The sequence below is a fragment of the Rhincodon typus genome, chromosome 6 (genome assembly GCF_021869965.1).
Source record: "Rhincodon typus isolate 14 chromosome 6, sRhiTyp1.1, whole genome shotgun sequence".
Lineage (NCBI taxonomy): Eukaryota > Metazoa > Chordata > Chondrichthyes > Orectolobiformes > Rhincodontidae > Rhincodon > Rhincodon typus.
Window position 1 is genome coordinate 11377468 of NC_063337.1, and position 25000 is coordinate 11402467.

The following is a 25000-nucleotide window of genomic DNA, read 5'->3' on the forward strand; positions in this document are numbered from 1 at the left end:
GGGTGAGTTGGGTATTTAGGAGTTTCTGGGGATGTAGTTTCCGAGGAGGGTGGGCATGGTTCAAATGTGGAGTTGAGGAATGTCAGATTGAGCGATTGAGAGTTCAGTTGTGTAATCACCCATGAGTTGGACTAAGATTTTTCCTGTCTAATATTTTCTGTGTGACTATTCAACTGAACGAATCAGAACTGTCTGAAGATTTTGTCTTTAACTCAGAGTCATATATCTTCAGGGAGCAGGGGAATCCCAATGGAAGTTTAGACTTCCTGGGCAAGTTTCCAGACTCCTGCTGTTAGGACTTCTGAGAGGGTCGTATGATGGGTCTCTGACTATCCAGAGAGTGGAAGGACTGGGTACCGAGATGAGGAGAAATTTCCTCACTCAAAAGGTTTTGAATCTTTGGAATTTTGTACTCTGGATTTCAAAAAGAACTTAGATGAATAGATATTTGGCTACAAAGAGAGTTGAAGGATGTGTGGCTAGTCTAGGGAAGTATAGTTGAGGTGGATGATGATCGTATTGAATAGTGGAGCTTGCTTGAAGGTCACATGGGTCACTCCCACTGCTATTTCTCTTACTCTTATGTTAAGCATGTTGCCCTGTAACCTTTATCAAATTACAGCTGACTGTATTTATGTAACACTTTAACATAATAAAACATTCCAACATGCATTCTAAGAGTGTTATCAAACAAAATTTGACACCTAAGGAGCTGTTCAGACAACTGACCGAAAACTCTGGTTAAATAGGTCACTTTTATAATGCGAAAGGTTTATGGAGGGAATTCCAAAGTCATAGAACCCCTATAGTCTGAAAACAGGCCATTTGACCCATTCAGTTCACACCTACCCTCTGAAGAACATCCCACCCAGACTCATCCTCCTACCCTATCCCTGTAAACCTACATTTCCCATGGTCAGACCACCTACCTTGCACATCCCTGGACACTATGGACAATTTAACAAGGTCAATCCACCTAACCTGCACATCTTTAGACTATGAGAGGAAACCAGAGCACCCGGAAGAAACCCACGCAGACAAGAGGAGAACGTGCAAATTCCACACAGACAGTTACCTGAGGCTGTAATTAAACCTTGGTCCCTGGCATTGTTAGGTAGCAGTACCAGCCACTGAGCCACCATGCTACCCCAAAGCTTAGGACTTAGTGCTGTTGTTAACAATGTACTGTTAAGCATGTGGAATTTTTGGAACTGGGTGGGTGGGCGGGGGTTCCCCCAGCAGTAGGGTTGTAGTTTTTAGTCCAATAAAATATGCCTTGTTCCAAGAAAGTATACTTACAGCTGTCTAAGTGTTGACTTTCACATTTTTGGTGGTAGCTGAAAGAATGTAGATTATTACTTTATTCTGGTGCAGAACAAAAGCACCACAGCTAATGTGTTATACACTGTGCTCTCAGGTTCTATCTTTTGATCGTAATGAGGCTGATAACATTGGTGAGAGTGAATTTCAGGCCCAAAGACATTATTCTGTAAGAGTGGGCCTGTATAGATTATTAAGCAAATTAGCTATTTGGCTTTAATAATCTATAATATGGGACAAAAAGGTTTGATTGGTTAAGAGCAGAATTTTTACCACAGCAGGGGCTGTGTAAAGTACTCACTGTCATATAATTAAATCTTTTTTTACCTGTAGAAATTGTAAGGGAAAAGACTTCAAAAGCTTGTACGACAAAACCTCAGAAAGAGTAATAATTCAATCCAACAGGATACAACCCTTTCCACCCTTGCTGCTATTATCCCAGTAATGTGTTAAATAGAGTAAGAACTAGAAAATAAAACAAAATAGTATCAAAACAATTTGCAACATTTTGTTCAATTAGAACTTTGGGCTGCATTCCGAGCAAACTAGACAGGTTTAGGCAAACTCGAGTCTCTTGCAAAATTCTCTGCAGGCCAGTTTATGATTTAGTGTAGCACTTTAAGATGAATGTTAATAAATTAAATTAATTGTCAGACATTTTTCCTGACGCTATCTTTTCAGATCTGTTAAAAGCATAAGGAAGGAAAAGAAATGTCACAAAGATACACATTATTTCCATATAAGGAAAGCAATGACTACAGTTCAGAATTAAATCATTGGCTATAAAATGTTTCAGGAAATCCTGAGGTTGCTATATTAATGCATGCCCCTCTTTGTTAAATGGATGAAGTGGAAATTGAAGGCATAAAGGGAAGTTACAAATAAGTCGCTAATAAGCAGTATTGGACAAAATAAGCTCTCATTTAGAGAGACAGAGGTTAATTAGTGAAAGCCAGCATTGATTTGTTAAAGGCACATCATGTTTGACTGAGATCAAATTCTTTGATGAGTTAAAAGAGAATGGTATTTAAAGTAATACAGTAGATGTATATAAAGACTCTCAGAAGGCATTTGGCAAAATGCCAAACAGGAGACTTGTTAATTCGACATGCTTGCAATTTCTTAAGCGGAAAGTGACAGTGTGACTAGGAAATTGACTCTGAAAACAAGCAGGGGGTGGTCTTGATGCACGTTTTTCAAACTGGGATGTTCACAACAGTGTTCCCTAAAATCTACTAGTCTTTTCAGTTTTTATAGATAATGCAGACTTGGGGTAGGTGCAGAATTATTATGTTTGTATACGATACAGAACTTGATAGACATGCTGGACAGTGATAGTTACAGGCTTTGGGAGAGGGTGAGAGCGCGAGAATGTCATCGTATTTGTAATCCCAGAGGTCCAGAATAATTCCATCATGCAAAGGTTCAAATCCCAACACAGCAGTTAGTGAAATTTAAATTAACTTAATAAATCTGGGATAAAAAACTAATAACATATCCAAATAAGTTGATTAAAAATAAATTTGGGTTTTTGTGGCAAAATGGTAGCATCTTTACTTCTGGACCAGATGTTTAGGTTCAGGTCCCACCTCTTGTTATAACATGTCTGAGTAGCTTGATTAAAAATAATTTTTAAAGCTAGTGTCAGTAATGGTGACCAGGAATCATCAGTTGTTGTAAAAATGTATCTCGTTCATCAATATATTTTTGGAAACAAAATATTACCTGGTGGAGCCTTTACATAACTCTGAACCCACAGCAAGATAGTTGATACTTAAGTGCTCCCTGAAATGGCTGAAGAAGTACTCAGCTTAAGGGCAATTAGAGATGGGTAACAACAGTTTTACTCATTTAGTGATTGGAACCAGGTGGATCTCGTTGATCACAAGATCCTTGATTGAGATTGTTAACCTGGGCCTTGAAGATGGGATACTCACCTCTGTGGAGTTACTTCATGTCACATCTCATGAAGGAAAAAGGGAGGACATAAATACAAAATGAAATAGGCAGAAGCATTTCAGATATGTGGAAGTACGAATTGACTTTAGGAAGTCTAGTGCGTGTCCATCATCTACAAGACATAAGTTAGGAGAGTGATGGAATACTCTCCACTTGCCTACATGGGTGCAGTGTCAACATTACTGAAGAAGCTTGATGCTATACAGGACAAAGCAGTCTGCTTGATTTGCACTGCAGTCACCACGGTAAATATTCACTCATTCCACCATCAATAAAGTGGCAGTAGTGTGTACCATCCACAAGATGTACTTAAGCTACTAGCTAAACCTCTTTTAAAGGTACTTTCCAAATTCACAAACTCTACCACCTAGGAGGATAAAGGCAGCAAATGAATGGGAACCCTAACCCTAAGTCTAACCCTAACCATCATCTCCAAGTTCTTTTCCAGGTCACATGCCATTCTTGAGTTGGAACCATTTTGCCATTTGGGCCATCAAGTCCATACCACCCCACTGAAGGGTATCCTATCCAGACCCACCCTATCCCTGTAACCCTGCATTTTCCCATGGCTAATCCACCTAACCTGCATATCCCTGGACAGTATGGGCAATTTGACATGGCCAATCCAACTAAGCCTGCATGTCTTTGGACAGTGGGAGGAAACCAGAGCACCCAGAAGAAACCCACGCAGACATGGGGAGAACGTGCAAACTCCACACAGACAGTAGACTGACAGGTGAGATTGGGTGGGGTCAAGGAGTGCAGGAAAATATTGGCATGTATTGCCTGTAACTAATCCGGCATGTATCTGTGACAGAGAGGTTTATTGATAATGTCACTGTGTTCCAGAACCCCAAGCTAATATTCTGGTGACATTACTTCAAAATCCCACCATGGCATTTGGTGAAATTTGAATTCAACAGAATATGGAATAAAAAGCTTACCCAACAGTGACCATGTAACTATTGTCGATTGTTGTAAAAAACCTGTATGTTTCGTTAATGTCCCTTAGTGAAAGAAATCTGTCATCCTTAATCTATTCTGACTCTAGACCCACAGCAATGCAGTTGCTTCTTAACTCCCCTCTGGGCAATAAATGCTGCCCTAGCCAAAGATGTCCATTTCACAAACAAATAAAAGCAAGTGTGACACCTAGCTGAATTGTCCCAGTAAATCATTTCATTCATTTGATAACAAAATAAATGGTAACATGTAAACATTTATGCTTGGTGGACAACCCTAGTTTTTGATAGCTGGATTTCTAACATCATACTTGTCGTGATGTAAGAAGTTTTCTGCAGTACTTGGAGTGATCTAAAACAATTTTAAGCAATGTCACTGGCTTAGATTAAATATTCACCAATAACTCTAGTCATGCATGGCCCTCAGAATTTGTAGTTTTATTCTTATGGTTCATTCTGATACATTGTGTTACGTTGTATAATTCTGAATAACAGAACATTATAACATATTGCCCTCTCTTATCAAGTCAGATAGCAGTGACTAATGCTGGGCCGGTAATCTGAAAAAGGTGGAAAATCTATCCACTGGTTTCTTCAAATTCAAGATGGCATCTGGCTCCAGCTTATCTAGATAGCTTGGAAGTGTTCTTTCGTAGATCATAGAATAGAATCCCTACAGTGTGGAAACAGGCGCTTCGACCCAACAAGTCCACACCAACCATCAGAGCATCCCACCCAGACCTATCTCCTATAACCCACCCAATCTACATATCCCTGTAAACTATGGCCAATTTAGCATGGCCAATCCACCTAGCCTGCACAGCTTTGGGCTGTGGGACGAAGCTGGAGCACCTGGAGGAAACCCACGCAGACTCAGGGAGAACGTGCAAACTCCACACAGACAGTCGCCCGAGGGTGGAATTGAACCCGAGTCCCTGGTGCTGTGAGGCAGCAGTGCTAACCACTGTGCCGCCCTTAATGGAGGAAAAAAGAAAGAAGAGTAGAGTTTGATATCAGTTTGTATGAATATTAAATTTATGTGATACAAATGATATCCCAGATTGTGAAACTGTTTACTCATTATTATAATTAATGGTAATTTGTAGCCACAATGTGTTTAATAGGGATGGGAATGTCATGGATATCCTTTGAGAAATTATGTGTTCATTTGTGTCATTGTTGCAAATACTTTCGAAGATCCATGTCAGTATTTTAGTGTGTTTTTGTAATCTTCTCAATTAGTGTTTACAGGCACTGTGTCATTATTTATTATATGTTGTTTGGCTCTCTCTGCACAGTTATACCTCTGATAGGCAACTGTCTTCAGCATGTTGTTATTTACTGTGATGCCAGAACCTTTGAGCTTGGTAAGTGGGCGTTTGAGTGTTGCTAGACAAATCATTTGGGAAGTCTGTGTTTCAAAGGATGTATATTTGTCAATGAGGCTTTCTGCAGGATTGTATAGAGGTCGGTTATAAACTGTTATTTGACGCAGAAGGGCATTTCCACTGTTACAGAAACAATTCTTTTGAAGAGGCCAAATTGAGCCTTGATTGATTCAGAAAACAATTGCCTTACTTGATTATTTTTGTAAGTTACATCATGAAGCAATGACAACATTCACTTGACGAATTTTATTTTTAAGCTGCTTTAGATTTCTCTGCAGTTTGATGTTAGGGGCTGATAAACATGGCTAGAGTCTTATCTATGTTGTTTTTAATCATATTGAGGAGACTGAAAATCTAGTTTATCTTTGTAAATTCTAGTATTGCAAAATTTAGTAATTACAGTGGTATGTCAAGGGTGGATCATGTAAATTGGTGAGAGTAAGCAAGATCCATTTGGAGCAGTTGCCATGTATTTATGTTGGGGGTGGGTAGCGGTGGTGGGCATGGGAAAAAAGCTTGAATAACACAGCCATGACCTAAATAATGGATCTGCTTTATCCAGGCAAATATACAATACTCTTAGTTCTGACTCTTATGTATAAGTTTCTCTTCCCCAGTTTGGAAAGGCTTTTTAATCAGCAGCTCCTTTATGCCAGAGGGTTTGATGTAAAGAATGCGCTGAGGAGGGTTAATAAATATCAGTCTACAGTATCATCGCACTAAAGAAGAATCGAATAGGAAAGGTTAAGGTGATACATCGAGTCTATTCTTCCAGCAACCCTGTGCAGTTTCTCCTTCGATTTTTCAGTAAAGATCTCAGAACTTTTATCTCCTCTGACTTTTGCATCCCTGCCCTTCAGCCACCAAGGCCTCACACACTGGAATTCTGTCTCTTCGCGTTCTCCATTTCCTCTTCAACAATTTCCTTAAAATCCATCCATTTGACCAAACTCTAGGTCATCCTTTTTAATAATTCCCTTGTTAGCTTGGCTTTCATTTATTCACATTAATGTTCATGTGAAGCTTAGACCATTTTTTCTACTTTTAAAGGTGCTATGTAAATGCAAGTTCTATTTATTATGGACCAGATCAAACCCCCTCTAAATATATGAAGAAGATAGCCTTACTTTTTCTTATTTTAAAGGCAAGTGCCAGGTGTTGTGTTCTGCATATAATTCGATTGGTCAAACTGCCAGATTTGAAGCAAAACACACTTTATTCACATACTATAGTTAAAATACAACAAATGAAAGAAGAAATTGGAATAACTTAACTCTTTTGGAAAACTTAATAGAATAATTGATTATTTAACTATTTAGCAGTAGCTGTTCCAGTACAGTAACATCCCATAAACACACCCTTGGCAAAAGACAAGTTCAGAAAAATAGATTGTCTCACAGATAACAAGGTATAGAGCTGGATGAACACGGCAGGCGAAGCAGCATCTGTGAAGTTAAAAACAGAATTAACGTTTCGGGTCCGGTGACCCTTCCTCAGAACTCCAAGACCTCACAGACTGTTTACTCTAGTGGCTCTGAGTAGACTGCTTGGCGCATCAGCCTTAAAACTTCTGTTCAAACTAAAACAGGACAAAATTTGCCTCTTAAAGCCATAGCATTGTCATAAATGCCTATGCTATTTAAGCATTACCATGTCCCTTATTCTTTTGAAGTGCCCTCTTATGGCTCTATTAAGCTCCACATATGCACTGTTCCTTCCACGTGCATCCTCACTATGTTCATTTGGGCAAATTGCTGAGTTAGTAGTATGGATTATTAAATTGCCAAAGCTGGGGAAGAAGTTTCAGAATGCTGAACTTGGGTCTAATTGGGCAGTGAGTGTAAACTAATTACTCACCACTGGGACCACAAGACCAAACCTGTCTTCACCGGGCAGACATCCAGTTGCACGTTGCAGCAAAGGATAACCATTGTGAGCTGATTTCTTCTTTCTTGAGGATGCTGACACCAATGGTGGAGCCTCAGTCACCTTTCTGACTGAGATCAACTTACAGCCTCCAAACTGGGAGTCAAGCATGTGGGATCTTGCCCTTTAAACGATTCCACTACAAGTTCCTTTTACTATTTTGTTAGATTAAGCAATGAATGATCTCAGAAATTGAGACTGAAGTTCAATGACTCCTTGTAGTGGGAGCGTCAAACGATTACTGGAGAATGAATGAATTTTCACCTTTTTATACATTTTGAGTGATTATATTAAGTATTTTGAAAGTGTTTCAAGAGTTCTTGAACCCAACTATGCAATGCTTAATTTTCATTTTATTTATTACCCATCCCTAAGCCTGGAGATGAGCTGCCTTTTTGAACTTCTACAGATGTAGTGATTTAGTACAACTATGGGTCTTGCTAGATCACTTCAGAGGGCCATTAAGAGTCAACTATCTTGCTTGGGTCTAGAGACACAGATAAGTGTAGTGTATTTTTGACCCTAAATAACACCAGTGAAGCAGATGGATTTTTAACGACAATCAATAGTTTCATAGTTACTTAATCACATAGTAATTACTCATATCAGGTTTTTATGCTCCACTTATTTATTTAATAAGTTCAGTCATTCCTGGATTATAATTTCAGTGACCTAATCTCTAAGGTACCGTACCTGTATTCATTATGATAGGACACATTATTTAAGGGGCAGTAGCTTTGCAAATCAATCCTCCCAATAATTTTGTGGATATTTATTTAAAGAGTTTGATTTTAATTTAATGACAAGAAGAATGATTTCTAATTGGTTTGCTAATGGGGAAACCTGGTCTTGAATGATTTTAAGATTTCAAGCTTTTCCTGATGTGGTCAAATACTGAGACAAACTAGCTCAGGAAATTTCCCATATGTATGAACAAAATAGGATGGTAGCCAGTGTGTTATAGTTGCCAATATTGTCTCCAGGTAGTGGGAAACTTGGCTTGGGTTATCTTCTGCGGAATTTTCTGCCTGAAACACTGTAATTAATGGTTTTTCAAAAATTATCCTTTGGTCCCTGCCCAGGTGCAGATAGGAAGATTAATATTTAATTCAGCGCAGGACAAAAATATCTGTACTGTTGACATCTATTCAATATGTAAAAATCTTAAAAACTGGCTTCAGGCAGATGCTACAAAGATGCCTGACTGGACTTAGGAATTCAGAATGAGAGTTCATGGTCTCAGGATAAAGATACACACCAAATAATTCACTTTGATTCTACTAACCCTTGAATTTGTACAGAGCCAGCCCTTGTTATTTCAAAACACATAGGTATCACACAGTTTGATTCAATACAGTGGTGGTTAAACTACTGGTCTGCAATCCAGAGAACAAGAGTTCAAATCCCATCATGGCATTAATATCACCGAGAGAAGTAGGCAATTATCTGAAGAGAAGAATATACAGGTTTACAGAAAGAATGCGGGGAGTGGGATCAGGTAATTGTTCTTGTAGAAAACCAACAAGGACATAATGGGTCAAATGGCCACTTCCCATGACCATTCTATGATTCCACTAATTATTTGCTTTATTTGGGTACCAGAGGGCAAACATGGTCCTGTTCCAAGCAGGAGGCAGGAAAGGAGGAGAGAAGACTAGGGAATTAAAAGAATTTGTTCAGCAGTTCCAAAATATACAGATGGTTTCCGATTTATGATTGTCTGACTCATGAATGCTTGTACTTGTGAACAAGATCCTGTATTATTAGTAATTTTAAAGATCCAACATGTGTTTGTTTGCTTGTACTTATGAACAGCTATTTTATATTGCACTGTATTGTCTTCTGACTTGAGTACAACTCAACTTTCAAATATACTGAGGAGTGGAAACCCTGCAGACTACCTGTAGTGATGATTTACATTTTACATTGTGCCAGTCACATCCTTAGAACAGGGTCACAGGCAACAAAGTTGTTTTGTATGCAAACACAGCAGTTAGTTTCCACATAGCAAGAGCCCATATGTATATGTCTTCTTTCAGGTCCACCTCATCTGAAAGACAGCACCTTGGACACTGCAGCACTCCCTGGGAAGTACACTGAAATTCTAGATTAGAGTTGCTTTTAATCATCTACTCAGACATGGGGCAGGTGGGACTTGAACCTGATCTTCTGGCCCAGAGGTAGGAATGCTACTGCTGTACTACAAGATCCTTTCCTAGATTACAGGTGTGGAATGGATTTTGACTATGGCACAGGAGAGCTACCGTTCATCCAAGGTGGACTCCTTTTTAACCCATTATTGTTTGTTTTTTCTGCCATATTTATTAGATGATTTTTCAGAATTTTTCTCAAGGTTTCAGGAAAAGGAAAAAAAAAGAAATTCTTGTGATGTTTTGATAAATAATAAAGAACAAGGCAGATAAAATTTTTAAAAAATGCATACACAGTAAAGAAATGAATGAAGCAGGCCTGTTGTCATATGAAAGTTAAGGAAGTGTTTTTTAGGTTGACTTATCATTCCTGGAATGAAGGGATTGTCTTACAATGGAAGGTTGGAATGTATTTCAGAGTTTAGAAGAATGAGAATTGAATTTATGAGGTTTTGAGGGGTCTTGACAGAGTAGCTAAATGCTGCAATGATGTTTTCCTGAAGGGCAATCCAGACCTGGAAGTCATACTTTCAGAATAATGGTTTACCTACTTAAGATGGAGATACAAAGGAATTTCTTCTCTCAGAATCATTGAAATTTTCTAAAGCTGAGGCGTGGCTGAAGTGGACTGATTTTTGGATTATAATGGAGTCAAGGATTATGAGGCAGGAAAATGGAACCGGGATCAAGATCGGATCAGCTCTGATCTTATTGAATGGTAGAGCAGAATTGTAGGGAAGTATAGAGTCATACAGCATGGAAACAGACCATTCGGTCCAACAATTCATGCCGACCATAATTCCAAACTAGTCCCACCTGCCTGCGCTTGGCCCATATCCTTCCAAACATTTCTTATTTATCTGCTTATTCAAATGCCACTTCCTCTTGAAGTTTATTCCACATATGAACCACTGTCTGTGTAAAAAAATGCCCTTCATGTCTTTTTAAAATCTTTCTCCTTTCACCTTAAAAATATGCCCCAAGTCTAGAAATCCTCCACCGTAGGGAAAAGGCACCTGCTACTCACCTTATCTGCACCCCTCATTATTTTGTAAGCCTCTATCATAGAAACATAGAGGATCGGAGCAGGATGAGACCATTCAGCCCTTCAAGCCTGCTCCGCCATTCTTCACAATCATGGCTGATCATCCAACTCAATAGCCTGATCCTGCTTTCTCCCCAAAGCCTTTGATCCCATTTGCCCCAAGTGCTGTATCTAGCCTCCTCTTGAATACATTCAATGTTTTGGCATCAACTACTGCTCACCGCCCTTCGGTTGAAGCAATGTCTCCTCATCTCCATCCTAGATGGTCTACCCTGAATCCTCAGACTATGACCCCTCATTCTGGACACACCCACCATTGGGAACATCCTCTCTGCATCTACCCCGTGTCTAGCCCTGTTAGAATTTTATAAGTCTCTACGAGATCCCCCCTCATTAGTCTGAACTTCAACAAAAACGATCCTAAACTAATCAATCTCTCCTCATATGTCAGTCCCGCCACCCCTCAACCACCTGTACTACAGTGAAAATGTCCCAGTCTATTAAGTATAGCTTACTCCGGCTTCGATCTCTCATGTCCTTACGTCAATGTGTCTGTTTTGTATTTTCTTTCTGATCAACATGAATTTCTGTAAATTTTGCAGATTGTTCTTCTTTGATTTCCCACATTCATTAGTTTCTTTTTATCACTGGAAGCTGACACGCTTCCCTAACCCACAAGTATCACTTCTATATTGGGAATCACACATTGAAAATTACTGGTCTGGTGACGCTTTGCTCCATCCACAGGGGCAATGTGCAAACCATTATGCTTCACGCACCCTGCAATGTTCCAGCTTTGTAACCAAATGCAGCCTGTTATTAGACGATTGATTGGGCACCAGGATATTGTTTAATCCTATAATAGTACATGTCTGTGACTTCCTCATGATTCGTGCTTGTAGCTTTGAGCTACCCAAGCTTAAAACAAAACCTTTAAAACTTAGCCACCTTGTATCCTCTGAGAGTTTTCATTGCTAAGAAAATTTCTTCAATATTCCCCAGGCCAGGGATCAGTAACCTTAATAACAGGAAGACCTATTTTTAAAACTCAGTCAAAAATGCAATGTTTTATGAGTCAGAATGCTACTCAAATGCCAATAATAATGGAAATAAAGACAGTGATTTTGACAGCATTTTAATGTTGTTAGTTGACTAATACTTTCTTACAAGTACAATGTTAATAAAAAGTCATAGAAACCCCACTGTGGGGAAAGAGGCCATATCGAGTCCTTGCCTACCCTCCAAAGTGTATCCCACCCAGATCCATTCCATCTCCGTAACCCCGCATTTCCCGTGGCCAATGCACCTCGCTTGCACATCCTGGAACACAATGGGGAATTTACCATGGCAAATCCACCTAACCTGCCCATCTTTAGACTGTGACAGGAAACCTATGTGGACTGGAGAGGGTATTAAAACTCCACACTGGCAGTCACCCAAGGCTGGAATCAAACCTGGGTCTCTGGCATTGTGAGGCAGCAGTGCTAACCACTGAGCTACATGTTGCCCAAAAGTTATTTAAAAGAAAAACAACCTGTTTAATTAGCTTCAAAATATGTTTGATCAGGCATGAGGAAAGCAGTAGCAGGTTGCACACTCCTGATCTAGATATATTAGCTGTAGCTCAGTTATCTCTTGCCTAAGGGTTTGAAGGTTGTGGGCTGAAGTACTATTGCAGAAATTTGAACATAGAAATCTAAGTTGATGCTCCAGTTCAATACTGAGGGGGTTTTGCACTATTGGAGATGCCTTCGTTCAGATGAGACTTTAAATTGTAGCTCTGTCAACCCTCTGTAACTATCCAATGGCAATGTTTCTCTAAAAAGCAGGAGAGTTCTCTTTGGTATCTTAATCAATACATATCTCGTAGATACCATCACTTAATATAAAAAGACACTGCTTATATGCAAATTGCTTTTTGGGGGACCTCACTGTCAAATTGCTGCACTTCTAACATCATAACAGTGCTTCAGATACTGTGGTATTTCTGTGGCAGCAGTTAGTCTTCACTGACCTTCCAGAGGTGGTTCCAGATTGTGGGTTACAGGACTAGGGAAACCAACATATGGATACATTCATCTGCATCACCACCACCACCACCATGGGATTAACAAATATCTCATGACCCTTTTAGCTTACCGTAACCCAGCAGCAGTATATCAGTGTCATCAGTGTATATACCTCAACCCGAGAAGCAATGGAAGAAACTAAAGAGGAATTCTACACCAGCCTTGATCAGTTGTTGTCTTTTATTTCAAAGGGAGAAAAGCTGATTATCTCTGGTGACCGCAACACTAGAATTGGGAAGGTCACTGGAGAGGCATAATTAGCAAGGAAGGCATAGGGAAAACAAACATTAAAGAGTGCCCCTCCTGGTGAAATGCCTAGATCACGGTCTAGTTATAACAGAGACCCTATTTCATCAGAGTCAAATACAAGACTTCAAGGCAACACCATTGCTTCAGACATTGGTACCTGCTTGACTGTGTCGTTGTCAGAGCAAGGGACTGCTAGCTTGTTTGCAACACCCTTGCCATGATGTGAGCTAATGACTGCTGGATGGACCATTGCCTAACCTAGTCCATTATCTCCATCAGCCATTATCATCCATACAGAAATCCAAGCATTCCATCCACCCACCTCATCAAACAAAATCCGACTCCACTGGAGATCCAACATTGGACTGTTTAGCCATCTCAGGGTGCATAACTCCAGGACAGAAGAAAGCCAACCTTAGTTCTGTGGGGCTATCTGAAAGGAAAAAAGCTTCAGATACTTCAGAAATACTTGCAACGTCCCGAGAAGCAGGTTTCCTCATGGACAAAAATGTCTGTGGTTTGGGATTTGGTTCATGTTGTTTAAGCCAATCTCGAGAATTACTGGAGAGACTGAAAGTAGCTTCAAACCTAATGAGTAACGGGAAATATTAGCCAATGTTCCCTACCAGAAATTTTTGACATCTAATGTCACCTTTCAATATCCTTTGACATCATTCCCTTCTTTAATTTGCTCTTAAAAGTAATCTTCCAGGCATCATTTGATTCCCTTTGAACTGAGAGGCAACCTTTGAACTACCAGTTGATATCAATAGCAAAGAAAAGTAATCCCATACCTATAATTTAACATTCCAAGTGGCATCATTGTCATTAGTTGGCATTGAATGTAATGTCATAGCATTCAAGTTTTTGTGGTCAGTGATATTTGATTTCTCTTCGCTGCAGCAGAATGAGAAAGTTAGACAAGACTTGACTAAGTTCCACACATCAGATATTGTGCCATAGATTTTTCTTCGTCCCAGTTGATAAGTTATATACATTGTGGACTGTTTAACAGGCAGTGCGTATATCACGTAGTGTGGGTTCAAACACATGTTTGTCCTTTTTTCAATTTTCTGATGTCTGTATGTAGGTAACCACGTTTACATATACCTAGTGAAACCTCAATCTGTGAATGGATCCATTATCTTTACCCCATTATGTCCCCAAGGTAAATCAGCTTACCATATTGTTAGCCTCCCAGGAGGAATAGCCAATTTGGGACAATGATTGCACATGTTCCATCAATGAAAAATCATTTGAGGGAAATGTTTATCGCCTCATTTTAATTTTTGTGCATAAAATTTCAAGAATTACACAAGAGACAATTTCAGTGGAGATTTGCAAGTGTTGAAATGTAAATTGGTTCTTAAGAAAAAAAGCTTGTGAACTAATATGTCTTCAAAACTGTACATCACAAAACTAATAAAATGTTTACTTAATGATTTTAATCACAGAGGTTAGTATTTTGTTTATTTCATTTCTGTTCAGTAATCATTTGGGAACTTGAGCATTGGTGAAAGAAAGGGCAGAATTTGTTGAAGTTTTCCATCTTACATTCATCAGGGCAATTCACAAGGATATCAATTTAAAGGGAAAACCCACATTTGTACTGTGTGAGAGGAGACTACTGATTATTCAATAGAATTGGATTGAGATAAGAGATTTTGCAAATTGGTTTCTGTTAGCAGGCCAACCAGATTGCAGAGTGATGAATCATAGTAAGGGCAACCCTGTCATCTGACCACTGGGGTACAAGGAGAGTGATGCCTCTGTAGCTGCCAGAGTTGGGGAGGGATGAGGAGCAGGGGAGTTCCTCTGACAAAGGAAGGGTCACCGGACCTGAAGCGTTAACCCTGTTTTTGCCTTCACAGATGCTGCCAGACCTGCTGAGCTTTTCCAGCAACTTTGTTTTTGTTCCTCTGACAAGATTGAATCCTCCTAAAATGATTGGGTTCTCCAAATCTCCCAGCATATTGATTGAGATTCCATCCCATGGGATTGACTTCCCCTGGATAGAGTTTCTCTTGATCTCTTTCTTCCCCTCTTCAAATTTAAAATTTCCCACTCTCCCTCTCCACTCCCTAATCAATTCCCCCTGAACCCTCTATCACCCTGCATCTCTCTGCTGCTGACCTCTCCCTCCCTCTCTTTCTCTCTCCCCTGCCAGTCTCTCCCAATGATCTCTCCCTCTCCCATGATCCCTCCCTCCCAACCTCTCTGACAATCGCACTCCCTGTCTCTCATATTTCCTGTCCTCTGCCTGATCTTTCACTCTCTCCCCCCACGATACCCCCTGGATTCTTCTCCCAATTCTCTACCTGGATTAACCCCCCTGGAAATCTGTCTGCCTCTCGACTTCCCCTGATTGTTCTCTGTACTCCCTACATGCCTCTGGATTTTCTTCTCCTCCCCTCCCAACTTTCTTCTTTCCTTATTGCTTCTCACCCTGGATTCTTGCCAACAATTGGTCCTGTAATCGCACCCCATCATTATTGTTTGTGCTTCCCCTGACTGCTCATTCCCATGATTGCTCTCTCCTGCCAATTACTCTGTACTTGAAATTGCTTGATTCTCTCCTTTTATCAGGTGTCCTGCTCCCTATCTCTTTACGCTGTTTTATCTGGCATCCGCTGTCTGTCCTTTCTCACACACTGAAATATCTGCTCACCCATAATTTTTTACTATATTACCGGGCTGGCTGTGCAGAAATGTATACTGGTAACCCAAAGAATGTGAATCCAAATCAACTCTGGCATGTTGAAAAGTTAAATTCAGTTTAAAAGAATACTGCATTAAAGAAAAATGTTAGTGCTTAAATTGCTGCAAAAGTACAAACGGTTTCATCAGACCACCAGTTATGGTGTCCAACCAAACAAAAGTAAATTCAGTGCAAGAGAAGCTCATTCAACCCACCAAGCCGATATCAATCTGGAATTCATCCATGATTATTCTATGTTGGACTTCACTCCCACTGATTATTTTGAGGAACAATAAGTCTCCTGATCTATGTTGGAGGGAAACAAAATCAAGCAACATTATTAAAATTTCCAAGGGTTTTAATGCTGCTTTGCAAATTCCCACAAGTCAGGCATCGTGATGTGTCTTTACTTTTCACTTCTAAGCAGGATAAAGTTGCAAACTGATGGAGAAAATTGTTCCAGCCAGTCCTTCCTGCTGCAAAGCGGGGAAAGACCTCAGCAATGATTGCTGTATCCCACGCGATTCTCTTTCTCTCTCTCGATAGTAGTGGGAGGCATGTAAATAATTCAGAACTGATGTAGATCTGGGTTCAGATGTTGTAGTATGGTTTTTGTCATTTTTATTGCCATCATTGTTTTTATGGTTATCGCTTTCAGGAATCTAATCTTGTTTTATAGTTGTCAAAGTTTTTGTAGATTAATATATTTATAATTTTTTTACAGTTATTGTTTTTAGTTTTATAGGTTTTTATGTCATGAAATGTAGAATGAGTTTTTGCAAAGAAAACACTAATAAATTAAGATTTTACTTGCTATTAATTTCCTCGCTATCCTTCCCTCTCGCTTATTTGCAATGTGTGTGTTGCTGATTACATTTCATGCCTGTCAATGGATGCTTTTGGAACTTCAATGATGGCTTTGAGAGCTTGCCTGAAGCTTCATGTTGATGACATTGAGAGCCTTTGATGTCTTAATTGAGAGCTTCTAGATATCATTGAGAGCTTTGATGTGTTGATGCTAATGAGCGACTATCTGATGTCTAAACACCACATTTTCGAGTGCAATCATTTGATCTAAATGAGAACTTTTGATAGCTGCGCTGGTCCTTTCCACAGCCCAGAATAAATCTTCAGTTAAGGTGTAAAATAACTTCTGGCACACATCAGACCACTTCTCAATGAAAACCAAGAGACAGGAGAGAAAGTGAAAGGGCACAGGATGAAGGATGAAAAGTTTTCTGAAAGGGCATGGACACTTTGAGATTTCAGAAACTGAGTTTGCAGGATCTATGGACTATTGCTAGGCTGATTCTACGTTGCTTTGAATGTAAGCTTGCATAAGCTTGCATTACCTAGGATGTCTGAATTTCACGTTAAACATCCAGCCTTGCTACTAACTCTTTGCCCGTGATATCATAGGATCTGATTCAATTATATGTCTTCACTTCAAATGACTTTTGATGGTTTTATTTTGGTCCGTGAGATGAGAACTTGTCTCATTGTATTCAGTTCAAATTCATTCCGTTTCAGTGTGTGTGATGGATTGTACAAATTACAAAAATAGAAGCCGGATCTAAAGCAATGGTTCATGTGAACTGACAAAGCAGAGAGAATGGATTAGCTAGAAAAATTGAATCAATTAAGGTCGGTTACAGCCACGATTAGTTTATCAGTACCAAGTTGGCCCGTCATCCTTGAGTTCCTGTTTAAAAATATGAATAAAGTGTTATAATTTGGGGTAAGGATTAGGTCTTTGAAGTCATAGCTTTGAATTTTTGATTGGCATCTTTAGTAGAATGCATTGATCTGTATTATTTGTCAAGATCCTTCCCTACTTTGCTGCGGGAAGGACTGGCTGGAACAATTTTCTTCATCAGTTTGCAACTTTATGTACTTAGACGTAAAAGACATCACAATGCCTGACTTATAGGATTTTCCAAAGCAGCATTGAAAGTTATAGAACATAGAACATAAAACAGTACAGCATAGTACAGGCCCTTCGGCCCACGATGTTATGCCGATTTATTATCCTACTAAGATCAATCTACCCTGCATACCCTACATTTTACTATCCTCCATGTGCCTATCCAAGAGTCGCTTAAAAGTCTCTAAAGTATCTGACTCCACTACCATTGCTGGCAGTGCATTCCACATGCCCACCACTCTCTGTGTGAAGAACCTACCGCTGACATCTCTCCTATACCTTCCTCCAATAACCTTAAAATTATGCCCCCTCGTAAGAGTCATTTCTGCCCTGGGAATAAAGGTCTAAAACTATCCACTCTATCTATGCCTCTCACCATCTTGTACACCTCTATCAAGTCACCTCTCATCCTTCTTTGCTCCAATGAAAAAAACTTGAGGTCCCTCAGCCTTTCCTCATAAGACCTGTCCTCCAATCCAAGTAACATCCTGGTAAATGTCCTCTGCACCCTCCCTAAAGCTTCTACATCTTTCATGTAATGAGGTGACCAGAACTGAACACAATATTCCAAGTGTGGTCTAACCAGAGTTTTATAGAGCTGCAGCATAACCTCACGGCTCTTAAACTCAATTCCCCTGCCAATGAAAGCCAACACACCATACACCTTCTTTACAGCCCTATCAACTTGGGTAGCAACTTTGAGGGATCTATGGACGTGGACCCCAAGATCCCTCTGTTCCTCCACACTGCCAAGAATCCTGCCATTAACCCTGTATTCTGCATTCAAATTCAACCTTCAAAAATGAATCACTTCACACTTTTCCAGGTTGAATTCCATCTGCCACTTCTTTGCCCAGCTCTGCATCCTGTCAATATCCCGTTGCAACCTACAGCAGCCCTCCACGCTGTCCACAATTCCACCAACCTTTATGTCATCGGCAAACTTGCTCACCCACCCTTCCACTTCCTCAGCCAAGTCATTTATAAAGATCACAAAGAGCAGAGGTCCCAGAACAGATCCCTGTGGAACACCACTGGTCACCGAGCTCCAGGCTGAATACTTTCCATCTACTACCACCCTCTGTCTTCTGTTGGACAGCCAGTTTTGTATCCAGACAGCCAAATTTCCCTGAATTCCATGCCTCCTTACTTTCTGAATGAGCCTACCATGTGGAACCTTATCGAATGCCTTGCTAAAATCCATATACAACACATCCACTGGTCTACCTTCATTGATGTGTTTTGTCACATCCTCAAAGAATTCAATAAGACTTGTGAGGCATGGCCTGCCCCTCACAAAGCGATGCTGACTATTTCTAATCAAACTGTGCTTTCCAAATAATCATAAATACTATTTCTCAGAATCCTTTACAATAATTTGCCCACGACAGAAGTAAGACTGACTGGTCTGTAATTTCCAGGATTATCCCTATTCCCTTTCTTGAACAAGGGAATGATATTTGCCACCCTCCAATCTTCTGGCACTACTCCAGTGGACAGTGAAGATGCAAAGATCATTGCCAAAGGGGCAGCAATCTCTTCCCTTGCTTCCCGTTGTAACCTTGGGTATATCTCGTCCGGCCCAGGGGACTTATCTATCCTGATGTTTTTCAAGATTTCTAGCACATCCTCCTTCCTAACAACAACCTGTTCGAGCATATCTGCCTGTTTCATGCTGTCCTCACAAACGTCAAGGTCCCTCTCACTGGTGAATACAGAAGCAAAGTATTCATTAAGGACCTCCCCTACCCCCACTGACTCTGCACACAAGTTCCCTCCACTATCCCTGATTGGCCCCACCCTCACTCTGGCCATCCTCTTGTACCTCACATAAGTATAGAAAGCTTTGGGGTTTTCCTTGATCTTACCCGCCAAGGTTTTCTCATACCCTCTTCTAGCTCTCCTAAGTCCATTCTTCAGTTCCTTCCTGACTACCTTGTAACCCTCTAGAGCCCTGTCCGATCCTTGCTTCCTCAAACTTAAGTAAGCTTCCTTCTTCCTCTTGACTAGGTGTTCCACATGTCTTGTCATCCAAGGTTCCTTCACTTTACCATCCCTTCGTTGCCTCAGTGGGACAAACCTATCCAGTACCTGTAGCAACTGCTCCCTAAACAACCTCCACGTTTCTATTGTGCCTTTCCCTGAGAACACCTGATCCCAATTGGTCCTCCGTAGTTCTTGCCTAATAGCATTTTAATCCCCCACCCCAATTAAGTACTTTCCCATATTTTCTGCTCCTATCCCTCTCCATGACTATAGTAAAAGTCAGGGAGTTGTGATCACTATCACCGAAATGCTCTCCCACCGAGAGATCTGACATCTGACCTGGTTCGTTGCCAAGCGCCAAATCTAATATGGCCTCCCCTCTAGTCGGTATATCTACATATTGAGTCAGAAATCTTTCCTGAACACAGGAAATTTAATGGAAATTTTAATAATTCTGCATGATTTTGTTTCCCTCCAACATGGATCAGGAGATCTATTATTCCTCAAAATAATTGGTAAGAGTGAAGTCCATTGTAGAATAATCATTGGCGAATTTTCGTTTGGTATGGGCTTGGTGTGTCAAATGAGCTTCTCTTGCACTGAATTTACTTCTGTTTTGTTGGACACCACAACTGTTGGTCTGATGAAACCAGTTGTATTTTTGTAACAATTTAACCATCATTTTCCTTTGGTGCTGATTTTTTTGAAGCTGAATTTAACTTTTCAAAATGCCACAGTCGATTTGAACGTGCATTCTTTGGGTTATTGGTATATGTCTCTGTATAGTCAACCCAGTAGAATAACAGAATTGTGGGAGAGTGGATAATGCAGTGTGTGAGGAGAGAGACCGGACGCCAGGTAGCATAGTGTAAAGAGAGAGGGAGCAGGACATGAGAGAGGGAGCTGGACACCTGAAAAATGACATGACAGACAGAGTGGACATCAGATAAAACAGCACGAGAGAGAGAATTGAGACCGGATGAAACAGTGCAAGAGAGAAGGAGCAGACAGAGATGGCACAGGAGGGCGGTCTTTAGATTACCTTGTGGAATTATGATGTATTGGTAATAATGGAGATTTGGTTTAAGGAAGGGCAAGCCTGCGTGTTAAATATTTCAGGCTACAAGGCATTCAGAAAAGATAGGAAAGAGAAAAAAGGAGGCGGGGAGTCATTTTTGATTAAGGAGAGCATTGCAGTACTCAAGAAAGAGGATGTTATAGAGGGTTCAAGGTCAAAATCGATTTGGCTAGATCTAAGAAAGGTGCAAATGCATTGCTCAATGTAACCGATTATTGTTCCGAATAAAAACCGAAACAACTGCGGATGCTGTAAATCAGGAACAAAAACAAAGTTGCTGGAAAAGCTCAGCAGGTCTGGCAGCATCTGTGAAGGGAAAAACAGAGGTAATGTTTTGAGTCCGGTGGGGCCGGGTCTGGGTCCAGTCATCTGAGGAAGGGTCACTGGACCTGAAACGTTAACTCTGTTTTTTCCTTCACAGATGCTGCCAGACCTGCTGAGCTTTTCCAGCAACTTCTGTTTTTGTTCCGGATTATTGTTCCTCTGTGTACTCAGTATGCAAGTGAAGTCAATTCATTCAAGATGGTGCCGACACTGTGCCACTCCTGGCGAGCTCCCTACAGCAGATCTAACTCTAACATTTCTTAAATTTAAGTTCTGTCTAGTTTTATTTTCACCCTATGACTTGTATGTCCTTGCTTACTGTGATCTGCCTGTACTTCTCATAAACAAAACTTTTCGCTGTATATAGGTACACGTGACAAGAAATCAATGAAACAAAATCAAATCAAATCAATTGCTCAATCTCACCCACAGAGATTATTGTTTTTCATTGGTATGGGAGTGAAGTCTAATGTAGAATGATCAAATGTGTTCACTTGGGTTTTCTGACACAAATGGGCTTCTTTTGCACTAAAATTCTCATCTAATTAGTGGTTCTCCATTCCTGCAGGTCTGATGAAACTAGTCAAATTTTGAACAATTTGACTGCTACTACTTTTGTTTAATGCTGATATCTTTTAAACTGAACCTGTCAAAATGACATATAAATTTGAACTCCCATTCTCAGGATTATCAGTCCAAGTTTTTATATTGTTAGTCCAATAACATAACCATTACAAAAAGGCTTTTGTAATTGTTCAACACAAGAAGAACTGGGTCATCAAGAAATTCTATTTTTTTTTTGTTGCAGTTCTTGCTCCGCAAAAAGGGAAGGTTGCCATAGTGACTGGTGGTGCCAAAGGGATTGGGTATGAAACCGCAAAACATCTATCAAGACTGGGCATGCATGTGATTATAGGTAATTTCCTTTGCCTGATAATATGTGAGACTAAAGCCAAATCATTTGAGATTCCTGCATATGCTCTGAAGACCACAGCTCTGTAGAATTTATGTGAGTTTCTTTCATTCGGTCACAGAGTGCAGTATCATTGGTAAGCTACTCGAATCACTACCTACCATTATGTGTAGGTTACCAATCCAGTGATGATGAAAGACTGATATTATATTTCCAAAGCCAGGATGATATTTCTTTTCTTCATTCTTTGATGGGATCTGGATGTTACTGACAATGGCAGCATTTTGTTGCCCATCCCTCGTTGCCCTTAAAATGAGTGGCTTGCTAGGCCATTTCAAAAGGCGTTTAAGAGTCAACCACATTGCTGGAGTCACATGTAGGCCAGATCGGAAAAGGACAGCAGATTTGCAACACTGAACCAGATGGGTTTTTATAACAATGCAAGATGATTTCATGTTGTGGAGCTGCTGGTGTTGGACTGAGGTGGACAAAGTCAGAAATCACATGACACCAGGTTACAGTCCAACAGGTTTATTGAAATCACAAGCTTTTGGAGAGCTGCTCATTAATCAGGCAAAGTGTTTCATGGTGGCTTCATGTTTACTATTACTGATGCCAACTTCCAGTGTCAGATTTTTCTACTCTGATAAAATGCTAACATGATGGCATTGCTGCTTTGTCACTATCTCCCTCTGTAGAACCGTGGAAATGATAGATTACAGAAGGAGGCCGTTAGGCTCATCTTGTCTATGCCCCCATATGTGAGACATAAAGAAGGGGAATTTGGTGATAATGGTGTTACGATGCCTTGTTGCTTTGTCCTTCCAGGGGAGTTGCTGTAGCATCTTGCAGATGGTACATTCTGCTGCCACTGTCAGAAGGACTGAATGCTTAGTGTTTTTTTAATTCATTTATTGCCCATCCCTAATTGCCCAGAGGGCAGTTAAGACTCAACCATAATGCTGTGGGTCTGGAGTCACATTTAGGCCAGACCAGGTAAGGATGACAGTTTCCTTCCCTAAAGGACATTAGTGAACCAGATGGGTTTACCAACAATTGACAATGGAATCACGGTCATCATTACACTATTAATTCCTGATATTTATTGAATTCAAATTCCACCATCTGCGGTGGCAGGATTCAAACCTGGATCCCCATAATGTTATCTGGATTAACAGTCCAGCAGTAATACCACGAGGCCATCGCCTCCCCGTTAGGTGCCAAGCAAGTGGGCTGCTTTATCCTGGATGGTGTCAAGCTTCTTGAGTGTTGTTGAAGTTGTACTTTCCAAACAAGCAGGGATTATTCCATCACACTCCTGACTTGTGCCTTGTAGATGATGGAGAAGCTTTGAGAACCCCCAGTCTCTGACCTGCTTTAGTAAGCACAATATTCATGAAACTGGTCCAACTAAATAAGTGGTGAATTCCAAGATGTTGATATTATTGAGACAAACTTCCAATTCCAGATTTTATGAACTGAATTTAAATTCTGTCGGCAGTTGTGGTGGAATGTGAACCCATGCCCGAGAGCAATAACACGGGCTTCAGGATAACTAGATCAGTGACTTTGCAGCTCTGTCCCCATCTTCTCCTGAGCTGGTGGAAAACTTTGCAGCAGGTGGGAACTTTTTAAAAATTAATTCATGGGAAGTGGGCGTCACTAGTTGAGCCAGCATTTAATACCATCCCTAACTGCCGAAGGTTAGGAAGAAATACAACTTGTAGAAACTTGGCAAATGGAATTTAATAGAGAAAAGTGATAGGTCATTCACTTTGGTAGAAAGAATGAAAAGGCAGTCCAATATTTAAATAGAGAGAGACTTCAAAAATGTGCACTGCAGCGGCATGTGATTTTCTTCGTGCATGAATCAGGGGGAGATGAAGGCCTAGTGGAATTATCAGTAGATGCTAATACAGAGACCCACATAATGTCTGGGGACCGGGGTTCAAATCCAGGCATGGCAGATGGTGGAATTATTCCATAGAATCCCTACAGTGTGGAAACAAGCCATTTGGCCCATCGTGTTCACACCGACCCCCCCGAAGGCCATCCCACCCAGACCCATTTCCTCACCCTATAACCTTGCATTTCCTATGGCTAACACACCTAACCTACATATCTCTGAACACTATAGATAATTTAGCATGGCCAATCCACCTAACTTGCAGGACTTAGGACAGTGGAAGGAAACTGGAGCACCTGGCAAAAACCCATGCAGACATGGTGAGAACGTGCAAATTCCACGCAGACAGTCACCCGAGGGTGGAATCAAACCTGGGTCCCTGGCGCTGTGAAGCAACGGTGCTGACCACTGAGCCACCGTGTCACCCATTATTAGGCAATTAGTTGTTGCGGGTGGGACTTGGGAAGAGTCATGGATGTTGTGGGAGCTGTTAAGAAGCCAGGTGCCTGTAAGAGATCAGTTCAGCTGAGAAAGGGAGTTAAAAAAAAAACGCAAGTAGAGTCTGCTTGAAGCAGCTGAGCAAGAATAGAGCTCAGGGCAAACACAGGAAAGTTTTAGCTTCATGGAGGTAGCTATCAGCAAAAAGCTGGAGTTATGCCTTTGAGTAAGCATTGAGGTGCAGTTTAAAAAGTCTCAGGCAGGACAGGATGGTGATCAACTAGATTAGAAGCAAGCTTTGAGGCAGTCTATGACAGAATGACTCTTGAGGGAACGTTTCAAGGCCAGATCGACAAAATTAAAAATTGTAATCTTTTGTGAAGTTTAACCAGATTTGATGACCCACCATGCTGCAGAAACATGGAATTGTTAGTGGAGAAGGATTGTGTTTGGCCCATTGTACCTAAACTGACTCTTCAAACGAGTATCCTTACCTACTGCCAATCTCCTGCTTTTCCGGATATCCTTACACACTTTTATCCAAATAATTGTCCACTGCCCTCTTGAATGCCTCAGTTGGACCTGTTCTCCAAGGAAAACTGTCCCAACTTTTACAATTTATCCTCATAGCCGAAATTTCTCATCCGTGGAACCTTTCTTATAAA

The 25000-nt window shown here is 40.5% G+C and overlaps 1 protein-coding gene across 1 annotated transcript in view; it reads left to right on the forward strand.

Moving 5' to 3' along the window:
* Positions 1 to 25000, forward strand: part of dhrsx (dehydrogenase/reductase (SDR family) X-linked) — a 242893-nt gene that overhangs the window by 68748 nt on the left and 149145 nt on the right. The window contains exon 2 of the mRNA XM_020515831.2: positions 21887 to 21994. Within this exon, the coding sequence (XP_020371420.2) occupies positions 21887 to 21994 (108 nt within the window). The remainder of the gene's footprint in view (positions 1 to 21886; positions 21995 to 25000) is intronic.